Here is a 13,352-nt window from a genome sequence, read left to right as displayed (position 1 = left end):
TGCTGCTACGGGTCTCCTGGGGAGAAGGGGAAATGAGTAAGTACTGCCCAGATCTGGCCAGGCCTGAGATCTCAAGCCGATCATATGATCAAGGGGTGGAGCCGGCTGGGCTGGCTGCATGGTTCATAAGGAACACGGCAGCTGTAGGGAGAGGTTACTCCTCTGCGGGCTCCAAACCAGGGGAGAGAACACACTGTTGTCCTGCGCCCTTTCCAATTTCTGTCTCTGGCCTGGAAGGGGCTCAAGGAGTCCCTTGGGAGAATGGAGGGCCCTATCCTCCCAGGGAAAGTGAACTCCAGCAGACCGTAAGGACCCCCCAACCCCTTGCTGCCCAGGGGTACCTGACACCCAGCTCCTTTGGAACCTGGGGGCAGCCTCTGGGAACTTGTCCCAGGCTATAGCCACCTGAAGATTGCCCTCCAGAGACAGTTCCTCCATGGCTTCCAGCCCAGGCCGGCAGGAATAATAAGCCCCGCTACCAGAGGCGATAAGCCCACCTGGGGGCAAAGCTCCAGACGCTGCCTATTTGTGGATGCCTCCTCCTGTGAGGCACAACAGGAGAAGGTATTTTTGATAAGGACTATTACCAAACACTGTTGGACGCCCGTGATCCCTGTGATGTAACAGGACTGGGCACAGCCTTCTGTAAAGACTATTGTACCAGTGGCTCCTGTGAAGTAACAGGGTCAGTGAATGTGAAAGCCTTCACAAGAATAGACCGCTTGTGCTGACCTCTCCAGAGACCTTCTCACCTCCTTCTTGGCCAGGGTCAGGGCCTAGGAGAGGGGGTAAAGGGGATAATTTGTACCTGGGCCCAGGGTCAAAAGGGGGGCTCAGGAGCCAAAGGAGGGGGCCCAGAAAGTTCCTAGGATCTGACATTTTCCTATCTACTCAGACGTTGCCCATATGGGATGCTGGGGACACAACTGATGCCACATGGGTGGATAGACCTGGGCTCCAAAGATTTTTCCAGCTGTCTCTACCTTCCCCTCACCCTGCTTTGCCCATCCTTGCCCCTATTCTGCTCACCCATCACCACCCTCCCAGGTCTGTTTCACCCCTTCCCCTCTGCAAAGGGTCCCGAAAGCAACTTTGTACCCCCTGATACAATTCCTCTCAGAGGCCCTGGCCAGGGTAAGTTAGGAAAGCCCCGAACCCTTGACAGTAGAGCCCCACCGTGGGGCAAAGCTGAGCAGGCCCCACCATGGCAATGGGGATTAGACAAATTTCTGGAGGAAAAGTCCATCACAAGTTACAAACCATGATGTGGTATGTGCAACCTCCTGATTTCAGAAGTAGGCTACCTCAGAATACCAGATGCAAGGGAGGGCACCAAGATGGTCTCTTGTTGTCTTGTGTTCTCCCTGAGGCATCTGGTGGATCACTATGAGATTCAGGAAGCTGAACTAGATGGCCCTTTGGCCTAATCCAGTGGGACTCTTATGTTCTTTTGTTCACATGATGTATTAGCACCCAAGAAGTTAAAAAAAGAGTCAAGAGTAACTGAAACAAAGTTTATTTAAGAGGTTAAGTATAATATGGGGGGGGGAGCAATGCAATCAAGCAGAAGCCAAAGAACTCAGTACTTTTTTAGTTGAAAAGGCAGATGCTATATAGAAGCGTCTGTGGTGGCCAGTGAGAGAGAGAGAGAGAGCGAGCGAGCGAGCTCAGTGATCAGAATAGGGGCAGAGAACATACTGTGCAGGGGGGAAGCACTGTAGTTGGAAACTCATTGTAGCACTTCTATGGAGGAGGGAGGGGAACGAAAGTGAGAGAGAATAGATATGTTTCCATGACCTTGGGGAAGGAGAGTCAGATACTAAGAGGGAGAGAACACTAACAGATATAGGTTAGTCAAAGGAAAGTTGGGAAACCAGACTTCCACCCTACCCAAGTAAAAGATAGATTTAAAAAATACAGACACTCCTACAGAAGGAGAAGGAAAGTCATTAAAAGTGGAGGCAGATGTATAGATCAATCTTAGAAGGGAAATGCTAAAGATATGCAAAATACCTTTCTTTACCATGACTATTTGATTCAGTAACCAAAAGGGCTGGGTGAGGAAGTGCATTAACACTGTGCAGCAGGAATTTCAGGCTGACATCAGTGCAGTAGGAATGAAGCAAGAATTTGAATTGGAGGTTCAAAACATGAACAATTATAGTCTTTTCACACATGGAATGGGGTCACCCATTTCTCCAAAGTATAGATCCTTTTTTGGAATCTTCCCATCCTCCAATTTTCTGATCATCTTTACTTATTAACGCCTTGCACAAGTGAGTACACTGAAATTTAGATACGAGAGACAGCAGATATCTAGAGCCTGATAAGAGGATGGTTAATTGCTGTAACTACCAAAACTAAGGCCTGTAACAGTTGCGCAGTTATTCTGTGGGAAATTACACCCCAGTGAATTTCAACCCAAGTGGTATTTACAGCCACACATTCATAGCAATCTAGGGGTTTATCTGTGGAAAATGCTGTGTTAGTTCTTCCTCCAGTGCTGTCAGTCATCCTTCAGCTGTCTTCCTGTGTCTGCATGCATCCCAGCAGCATTTACTTGCTGAAAGGGACGTGTTTCTCGCTGAGGGTTTCCCCTTTTGGCAGTAAACATCCTGGTCCTGCAAACGCTCTCCTGGAGAACATTCTAGAACAGTAGTTCCCAAACTGGTGAGTCATGACCCACCAGGGAACCAGAAGTAGAGCATTCCCCTTAAAGGGGAGTGGCCCTGCTGCAATGGCAGAGACAGCACTACAAGGATCATGGTGCTGCCTCTTCCAAGGGTCTTTTTTTTTTTACTTACCTGAGGGGCACGGTTGGCCTCCTGCAGGGTCCTGCAAGCTTGCAGCTCCTTCCAATCTCCTCTGCAGCTGCTGTAAAAAGCCCTTATCTCTGATCTCAAGCTACTTCCTGTTTTCTCGCAAAAAAAAAAGGGGGGGCTGTTTAAGCAGCCATGGTGGAGAGCAGAGGGGGCTACAAGCCTCTGGGACCTGCAGGTGGCCAGCGTTTCCCCCCACCAGGTAAGTAAAATACCACTTGGAAGCTGCAGCATTGTGATCCCTGTGGTGCTGGTGCTGCCTCCCTCCTCAGCCATGCAAACACTTATGTGGTTCCCAGATCCCCTGTAAGAATTTGGAAACCATTGGTCTAGAACAGGGGTGCCCAAACCCCAGCCCAGGGGCCACTTGTGGTCCTTGGGGACTCTGAACCCGGCCCATGGGGATCCCTCAGTCTCCAGTGAGCATCTGGCCCTCTGGAGACTTGCTAGAGCCCATTATGACCTGATGCTACTGCTCTCAGTGTGAGGGTGACTGTTCAGCCTCTTGCATGAGCTGTGGGACAAGGGCTTCCTCCACTGTTTGCTGTTTCGCATGTGTGATGCAGCTGTGGCAATGAAGGAAAGGTTGACTGTGCTTTGTGCAAGGCCTTTTATAGGCCTTGAGGTATTGCAAGACCTTAATTCAGTCACATCTCTATATTCATTTATGTAAATTTATTCAAATTTGAAATGTAAATTAATTCTTTTTTTTCCTGGCCACTGACACAGTGTCAGAGGGATGATATGGCCCGCCTGCCAAAACGTTTGGACACCCCTGGTCTAGAATGCTATCTCACCTCCCCATAGGACTCAAAACTCACAGATGTTGGAACAATGACATGAGTTTTCAAACCAGACTCTCAGAATCCATTGTGGAAGGTTCTGAACTCACATATTAAGAAGTAAAAAGGGTACTTGGTTTATTTTGTTGGGGGAAAAACTAATAAATAATACATATAAGGAAACCCATGTAGGTTTTTCATCCAGGGTTTTTTTTAGCAGCTTACTTTTGTAGAAATTGCTGATTTTCACATGGTTTTTGGTCTTAGTAAATGATGGGCAATATTGATTGGAACATCCTGGGATCGCAATCTTTTGTTTGTCTAATTTAAGAAGACTTATTTAGGGCCCCCTCCCCCTGCTGTGGTGCTCAAGTCCCTTATTAATTCATTTGTTTGATTTATATCCCACCTTTCTCCCCAAAGGACACCCAAGGGGGTTCACAATTTAAGGATATATACATTATCCCTTGCACTGTCCCAGGAGGGTCGCAAATGTGCCCTAAGGCACATTCACACCTCTTTGTGAATCAGCTAGGCTGGTATAAGCGTCCATGCGGATGGAGGCACCGAGTCTTGTGTCGGCCGACGCAAGACTCTCAGGTGGGTGGGGAGGAGGCAGGAGGGAGGCATTCCAGGGCAGAGGCGGCCCCGGGGGTGGGCGAGTGGGGAGTGGGAGGTGGGGCTGGGATCCAACAGTTATGCTGGATCCCAACCCCTGTTCCTGGGTAGCTCGTGGTGACTTGAAGCCGCTCCGCTCTCCTCAGACCTATGCCACCTCAGAGGTGGTACAAGTCCGAGGAGGGGCCAGGGTGCCTTACTCGGAGGTAAGGGGAAAGTTCCCCTTACCTCTGGCTGAGCCACTTTGGGCCACTATCCTGTGCTAGATACAGCACAAGCCTTTTGGCTTGCCTGTTCCAGGAAAGGATAGGATTGTGCCCTAAGTGTCACTATATTTGTTCCCAGTCTCTTGTGTCTAGATAGCTCTTCACCATCTGCTGCAGTCATCTTTGAAAAATTCCATCTTCCATAGCACTTTTTGTGGAAATGAGGGTGAAAGAGTAATGGTTATGGTTGGCAACCTTCAGTCTCGAAAGACTATGGTATAAGCCTACAGCACCCTGTGTTCCCAGGCAGTCTCCTATCCAAGTACTGACCAGACCTGACCCTGCTTGGCTTCCAAGATCAGATGAGATTAGGCATGTGCAGGGTAACAGTGATTTTTCACCAAACCGTGCTTGGGTTTCATGCTCTCCTGGCATTAACCCTGGATCAAAAGATACATAGTACCTGGAATGAAAGTAGGAGTTCTATAACAACTAGCTCACAAGTTCACCTCAGGCTTTAGAAATGAACAAAGAAGCATTGTGGTATCAGTTTCTTGGTGTTGGTTTGTGCTTTCTTTCCACCAAGAAACTACTGTAGTTACAAGAACATTACTGTGATTCCAAAGGTCTGTCTGCAGTACAAATTAACTACTAGGAGGATGTATTTCTTTTAAGTAAAAAAAAATTAAGTCTGTCTCCAAAGCAACATAGAATCTTAAGCAGCCAAAAATAAAAAATTAGAAGGATTTTCAGATTCCCTAACCCTCCTTGCAGATTTCCAGGGCACTCTGGAAAAAGGAAAGGATCTCATTGAAGTCTATGGCAAGTTAACAATGAGTAATCTGAAACACTCTCGTACATAGAATTTATCTCCTGAATGCAAAATGTTTTAAAATTTGATGTATTGAAATTCAGTTAGGAAAAGAGAATGGGATTAATGCTTCATAACAGTGGCTTAATGCACCTAGGACTCACCACTGTAACAAGGTATTTTACCCGAAACCTTTCAAAACATACATGGTAGCTAACTTATTCAGAATGTTTGTTCTTGTGAAATGGATGGAGTTCAGAACTAAAAACTGCACTTGAGAGATGCCTTTGACCCTTAAGCAAAGTCTGATTAGGTGTTTTGAAGATGTTTGAGAAACAATTTAAATTTAGGAAAGATGCGTGGGTGGAATTAATCATGGAGAGTAGGTGGGTGTCATCTTGTAGGAAGAAATGGCAGCCTTGAAATAGTTGAGGTAACTGTCAGCATGGTGAGATAACATAACTTTGTAAAATATCTTTATGAGGCTCACTTTGCATAGTGTGAAGTTCTCCACTTAGCCTTTTAAAATTAGGTCTTGGACTGAATTCTTTGCATACTTATTTGGGATTAAGTCCCATAAATGCAATTGGGTTTAGATCTGAATAAATATGCATAGAATCAGGACATGTCTCTTGTATTTGACTGCATAGTTCTGAACTAGTTCCAGTATTTAAAACAGACATTGTTAAATTTGTTCATATCTTTTGTAGGATTGAAAGGAGGAGCTGGAGGACCAGATGGACAAGGTGGTACCTTCCGGTACTCTTTTCATGGAGACCCACATGCCACATTTGCAGCATTTTTTGGTGGTGCAAATCCTTTTGAAATCTTTTTTGGTAGAAGGATGCCTGGAAGCAGGGACAATGAAGACATGGAAGTGGATGGAGATCCGTTTGGTTCCTTTACTTCTTTTAGTATGAATGGATTTCCAAGGGAACGAAACACAGTTGGTGGCCAGTCTCGTCGTAAACAAGATCCCCCTGTTATTCATGAACTCAAGGTATCCTTGGAAGAGATTTACCATGGCTGTACAAAAAGAATGAGGATTTCCCGTAAAAGGCTTAATCCAGATGGAAGAAGTATCAGAACAGAGGACAAAATTCTTACTATTGATATCAAGAGAGGATGGAAAGAGGGCACCAAAATTACATTTCCTAAAGAGGGTGATGAAACGCCTAACACCATCCCAGCTGATATTGTGTTTGTGATTAAAGATAAAATTCATCCTCACTTCAAGAGGGACGGCTCAAATATTATCTACCCTGTCAAGATCAGCTTACGAGAGGTAAGCATCTTATTAAGTTTGGGGCCTACTTTGTTGAAACTCCATAATGTTGAAACTCCATAATTTTTGTTTGGGCCGTTGTTTTTCCTATGACTGACTTAAACTTGATGTGGCCTATATCTGATATGTAGTGTTTATACTTAAAAAGTTGATCATCTGTATAAGCACCTAAACAATGTGTCAAGGGACTCCCAACCCAACCAGGATCCTGATTTACCTCGAGGGTGTGCTCCTGGAAGGGCAAGCCGGCTAGCTGGTCTGAAGGAGAGCCCCCAAGCCTCTGTGGGGCAGGGCTGCCGCCATCAAACGTGACTCTGTGAGATCCCTACAGGGGTGAAAGGGGGGCAACTCCAGGTAGAGGGGGAGAGCAGAGCAACTGGGGCAGGGGCTTGGATGGAGGCGCAAGAGGTGCCGGGCAACCCCTCACCTGAGGGGCAAGCTGAGAAGTATGGGGAAGGAGGAAAGAGGATGCTGGCCATAGAGCTGGGTGGGGCCAAGGGATTTCCTTTTAAGCCTCACCAGGAAGAAAGAGGCAGGGACAGGGAAGCCAAAGCTGGCCCTATAAAGAGGGAGAAGGCCCGTGCTGGGCTGGCTGGCTGGAGGCAGGCAGGAGGTGGTGGTTCTCCCCACCTTTGCCCAAGACCAGAGCTACAACCACAACAGGCAGGAGGACCAGGGTGACACAAATCCCCCCCCCCTGCTACTATCTGAGGCCTCACCCCAGGGATGCTCTGGAATCCACCCCGCTGAACCCAAACACCCCACACAATGTATTGTAGGGACCGTTAAAAGAGAGGCCATTGCTTCTTATTGAACATAACACAAAATTGTATTGGGTAAGATCAGGGCCTCTGAGAAGAATTTTATCAAGGAGTACAAAGTTTCTTTTGGGCCCCTTCTCAAAGGGGGAGGGGGTAAATGGAAGCAGGCAGAATGGGAGACAAAATAAGGCAGGGAGAGGGTGCTGACAGCTAGAATAGACTTTGAAGTCTAGGTCTACCAGGCTTCTTGATGTGGAGCCCAGGTCTACCCAACCATGAAGCATTGGCAGCTAGATAAAGTAATATGGAAAACCAAACACACTCCTTAGTCTCTCTAAAATCTTTGAAGTATAGTAAATCATTGCAGAAAATTAGCATCATTGTAGTTAGAGTCACACTAGAATGGACAGTGTCCTATGTGCACCAAAATTTCTGCAGCAGCTATAGTCCCACAGTGGTATCCGTGAGCTCCTATACAGTCCTTCATGGTTACTGGAACCACAAGGCAAAGAGCTACTGTAGCAGGCCAAGATGTGATACGGTGTTAAGGGGGGTCATGGATGCATTCCTGGGTCCAGTGTGCATGGCTTGCAGCAGCAGTTGCCATTGCATGCCTGCAGTTGTGCCCCCAACATCATGCGCAGGCAGCAAGTTCAGGTGAGATAGGAAAATGTCAGATCCCAGGAACTTTCTGGGCCCCCTCCTTTGACTCCTGGGTCAACCCTGGGCCCAGGTACAAATTACCCCCTTTACCCCCCTCTCCTAGGCCCTGGGTAAGATACTCTAAGATAACCTTGTACTTGGCCATCTCCGTTGCTCTGCATTGGCTGAATGGTCTTCCCTTTATGCTCTTCCTTGCTGCCTGCCTGTTGTCATTGTCTTATGTGCCTTTCACAAAACATAATCATGTACTTTGATAGGCTTCAGCATATTTTTAGTGCATTCTGGAGTTCATTTTTGCTCTTCATTGTTATGCAAAGTTTAATCGTGAGTGTGTGCTATTGTATTACTTCAGTTTGGTGGAGAACTTTTGCTCTCAACAGTTTTTAAAATAAAAATGCAAAAACCAAAGAAAGATTACTTATGAGAGTACAGTCAAGCAAAATTCTCACTAAGGAAAGAAAACATTACCAACAGCACATGTAAGAAGGTTTTTGACTGCAGTAAACCACTTTAGTATGAACAAAGATTCTCTTCTACTTTAGTAGTAGATGCACAGGTAGTTCAGTCACGCAAGTCAATACTGTGCAAATTTAAGAAGCTGTAAACTATACTGAGCATAGGTTTAATTTTAAACCAATGTGATTAAATACATGCATTCCAGAGAGGGATGTGTTTGTGTTGGAGCACATGTTCATTATATTGCATCTAGAACAAAGCAAAATGATACTGATGGCTTGTTGACTTGACTTCAGGCAAAATATGGCCTCTATTTCAGTGCAACTAACTTTAGTTATAATATGAAAGAAAGTATAAATTGTTTGTAGCCATATAAGAAAGCAAAGGAAATTTTTTAACCTTAATTTAATACAGCTTACTATGCATCATCTTGTTTTTTTAAAAAGGCAATAATCTTATTAATAATACTGAGAGTTTGGCTGGTTGATAGAACCTCAAGGTAATGATCAAATGTTCCATAAGATTCTAAAGTGCACACTGAGGGCCCAATCCAGGTCTTTGCATGCCGGTTCACCACCAAAGTGCACTGTTGCAAACATGCCATAAGGGCCTTACCTCAGGCCCAGCACCAGAGCTTTTCCAATGTGAGTCTGTGCAGCGCTAGCTCCGTTGTTGGGCTTGCGGTCTGCCACACAGCGCTCCATATGAAGCCCCAGGCGGCAGAGAGGTAAGATGGGGCAGGGAGGAGGTATTCATCTGGGGCAGGCAGAGGGCGGGGAGGAGAGAGCAGAGCAGGAGGAGGCGGGACCACTGGAGCTCTGGTCCACTGGATCCAGAGCCCCATGTCAAGCCATGTGGCCCGACACAGGAGTCCTTGATTCTGCGCCGGCTAAAAATCTGCCACAATACCCCATTGCAGGGCTAGTTCCCATACTCGGTAGGGGACAAATGTTCCCTCCTCCCGAGGAGCTGCTGGCGGCTCTCCAGCATGCTCAGGATGCCGTGGTAGCCATTTTGGTGCCATGGCAGCCCTGCATGCCAGGCAGCTCAGGATTGAGCTGTGAATTCCTAGTGTGTAGGACCACTCCCATTTCATGATCATTCCTAGTTCAAAAAGATGGCATTAATGTCTGTGCTAAGTGTTCTTGTTATGTGGGCCAGTGCATTTAAGACAACTGACATTATAATCTTGTACGTTTGTTTACACACAATAATAAATGATATAGTATTTTGTTTCTTACTGCAAGGTATTGTTCTACCCATTCAGCCTATATGCCAAACTTGTAAATTTTAGTGCCTGTACATCAGTTAGTTTAGTTGTGTAGGTGAAACGTAATAACCAAAACAATTAATGTTGTTTGCCAGAACTACACAGGCTTTCTTCATAAACATGTTTAGCATTATCATGCAAAAATTATATTCTGTGTAGGGCATCTTAACTGTTTTTATAAATCATATTTCATACGATTTCATGTATCATATTTCATATGTCTTTTCACGACAGACATATGATAGTACACATAACAGTACATGATACAGTTTAAGTGCTTTACAAAGTGGTGCTGATAATCATGTGACTGATATTTTTATTTTTTTAGGCTTTATGTGGCACTTCAATCAATGTACCAACAATAGAAAACCGAACCATACCTATGACAGTAAATGAAGTTGTAAAGCCTGGAATGAGGAGAAGAATTATAGGATATGGTTTACCCTTTCCCAAAAACCCTGATCAACGAGGTGACTTAATTATAGAATTTGAAGTAATCTTCCCAGACAGTATAGCTCCAGCATCAAAAGAAGTACTCAGGAGAAATCTTCCTGTTTCTTAAGGAAATTCTTTTTCTGAACTTTTCCAGGAAGACTCTGAAAATCAGAAAACTTGCAAGTTTATGCTGTAAAAGTGCAATCCATAACTGTGGAACTGTCCTGTTTGTGTATGGGTGGGGGAAGGAATTATGCAGTGTTGCATGAGAATAGGAAGGAAAATAAAAAGGACATGCAATCAAATATAAAGCTAAAACCACTTGCTGTATATTGGATCTTCTTATTTCAAAAAGTTTTATCCATGATTTTGCTTATGTGTAAAATGTAATCTGTGGAAGGAAGGGGAGGAAACACCTTTGTGCTTTTCTTTTTAATGAAGCGCTTGTGCTTCAGAGCGCTTTTTCAAACATTTCTTGATCTGTATATGTGAGATATTGTATTGTAGTATCCGAATTCATAATACAAAGATATTTCACGTTTGCCATATTCATATGCTCATTCGCTCTGTTGACATTACACCTAGCAAAGGCAGGAAGTCTCACTTGAAATGTTTATGAGCCCAAAGAAGATTTAAGGTTTTCCTGTACTGTGGTAGATGCTAATGGATTCCTTTTGCTCAGTTGTAGAATAGTGAGCAGGCTGGCTTGATAGAAAATAGGCATACTATTCCAAGGCATACTTTTTTTGGCCTAGGGGATTTCCTAATAGAAACAGCTGTGAGAACAGTTGCTTTAACATCACTTATAGCATATGTGCAGCCTGCCTATTGACATAAGTTTGTATCCTAAGTTATCCTTCCACTCAAAAAACTTCCATAAGGGGCTTGCACATGTGAAAGACATTGCACAAGATTCTTGTGCACAGAAATCTAAATGGAATCCTGGTTCAGCTTTGCACTTGCTCAATGCATTGTGCAACACATTGCAGAAGACACCACACACAAAATTATCACTGCGTCATTGTTTCTTCCACACATTGCTTCCACAACTACACACGAAACGGTGCAAAATGTCCCCTTCACATACACTTCTTAGGATACAACCCATAGCCTGTATAAAAGAAGGGTCATCAAAATACAGTTGTGTCAAGACAACTGACCTAACTTTGACATATTAAATACAATGCCAGTCTGTAACAGATAACCTTCTTACAAGTTAGTTGGTAAATCACAGTCCAGCTGAAGAATTCATAAGGCTGTCATGAATTATCTGAGGGAGAAGAAGCAAAGAGCCTTCAATCTAGTTTTTTAGAAAAAAAAATCTATAGGGCTGGTACCCTTGGATGCCAGAATAAGACTACTAAATATGCTTTCACCGTTTGTCTGGCAACATGATGCAATGTGTTAAGTTAACATTTGTAAGTGGATTTTTTTGTTTATGAGAAGAAAATTTTTGATTTGACTAGACATCTGAATGTGCTAGGTAGCTGCACTGTTAACCAACAAAGTGATCAATTTTGTATGGTTCCATGTAGAAAAAAATAGAATATTTGAGAGTTAAAATTTAGTTAATAACAATTTTCTAAATACTAGCAAAACTAAAATCCCAAATAAAGCTGTGCAAAAAAAAAATCATCTAGAAACTACTTTTGAATGAATTGCCAAACATCCAGTAGATTTGATACATGAGATCTAAACCAATATGTGCAGTCTGAATCTGAACAGGATGTTGGTCTTTATGACACTTTAAGTGAGAGTAGAAGATTGCTGCTTACTCATTTAAGCATATTGTTTTTGCACTTAAATATTTGTTATGACCTGTATTGCATTTCATATGTTTTTTAATTAAAAATTTGTTTCTAACTTGTTCTGGTTTTTGGTTCTATTTGCAGCTGATGGGTGGGGCTAATAATTCATTTTTTAAACAGTGTAGTAATCTTAACCTATAGCTACAACATTGAAGTTTCTGGTGTTTGGAAATATGGCTCAGTGTCAAGTAATACATTGCAGCACTGTTTCTCAAACTGTGGGACGGAACACACTAGGTGGGCTGCTAGCCAATTTCAGGTGGGTCCCCATTCATTTCAATATTTTATTTTTAATATATTAGACTGGATGCTGCATGGTATGTGACTGCATCTGGGGAAATGTTACAGACCTGTACTTTTAATATGTATATTCTTTTAACAATGATAGTCAATGGAACTTATTCCTGGGTAAGTGTGGGTAGAATTGCAGCCTCCGTTTTCTATACCTATGCTATTTTCAGTCACAATGTTCTTGATCAATATTTGCTACTAACTGTGATGGGTTTTTTTTAAAGCATACTTAGCTTTCTGCTGTATAATGAAATCATAGGATCCCATAGTCTACAGTTTCAAAATGTAGCATTCTGTTGCTTTAAAAAAGTATTAGGCATAATGTATTGTTTTTAAATTGTTTTCCATTAGAAAAGGGTCTCACTGTGCATATGTTTTTACATATATAGTGCTAGCCTGTGTTTTATTCCACTGTACAGTATTCATTACTCAGAATGATTGTGAATGTCTAAAGGATAAATGCATGATGGAGACAGAAAGTAAAGGATGATGATGTAACTGAACAAAGGAGAGAACCGACCTGAGCTATAAATGTGAAGAAGGCAGGGGCAGCAGGAGAAGAATGAAAATGGAAAGGTGGTCTGGAAACAGAATTTCCAGAAGAAATAAGACATTTTCTAATCCTGATAAGAGGAGCGTGGCACATTATAATAACTGCGACCAAAATTCAATAGGCCTTTGTTGCTTTAGGGATATCTAAAGATCAAAACTACACTAGGCAAATAAGTTGAGGCATGATACGAATTATACTCTCTGCAGCCCACTCTTGTCAGAAAACAGGCTTGTGAATTCTTCACTTTCCTATTTCTGAGTCCAGATCTGTACTCATCCCGACTGGCAGGGGCAATGATTAGCAGCCTTCTCTCTGGAGTGCTGGCCACTCCCAAAGCCGAACCGATGTTGGAGTCTGGGGAGAAAGGGAAGCAGACCGGGCCCTGCGGACAGGGTGACCAGACGTCCACTTTTTTAAAGAGGACGCTCTCTTTTTTAGCCTCGTGTCCTGGAAAAGAACGGGCAACCCAGTCCTGAACTGCCCACAGCGCCCAGGCTTGGCGGCTCCGCAGAGGACTGCCATCGAATCCTGCGCCTGCAGTGCTACCGCGGGAAGCTCCTTGGTAGAAGGGGACATTCGTCCCCTTCTCCTAAG

At 43.9% G+C, this 13,352-nt stretch overlaps 1 protein-coding gene across 1 annotated transcript in view; it reads left to right on the top strand.

The window, feature by feature from the left end:
* DNAJB4 (DnaJ heat shock protein family (Hsp40) member B4) overlaps window positions 1-11,973 on the top strand; it is a 35,629-nt gene extending 23,656 nt beyond the window's left edge. The window contains exons 3-4 of the mRNA XM_066623829.1: window positions 5,947-6,521; window positions 10,000-11,973. Of these exons, the coding sequence (XP_066479926.1) occupies window positions 5,947-6,521; window positions 10,000-10,233 (809 nt within the window). The 3' untranslated portion in view covers window positions 10,234-11,973. The remainder of the gene's footprint in view (window positions 1-5,946; window positions 6,522-9,999) is intronic.
* Window positions 11,974-13,352: the final 1,379 nt, after the last annotated feature.

This window comes from Tiliqua scincoides, chromosome 4 (assembly GCF_035046505.1).
Source record: "Tiliqua scincoides isolate rTilSci1 chromosome 4, rTilSci1.hap2, whole genome shotgun sequence".
NCBI lineage: Eukaryota > Metazoa > Chordata > Lepidosauria > Squamata > Scincidae > Tiliqua > Tiliqua scincoides.
The sequence above is the reverse complement of the archived record's forward strand: the minus strand, read 5'-3'. Positions and strand labels throughout refer to the sequence as shown.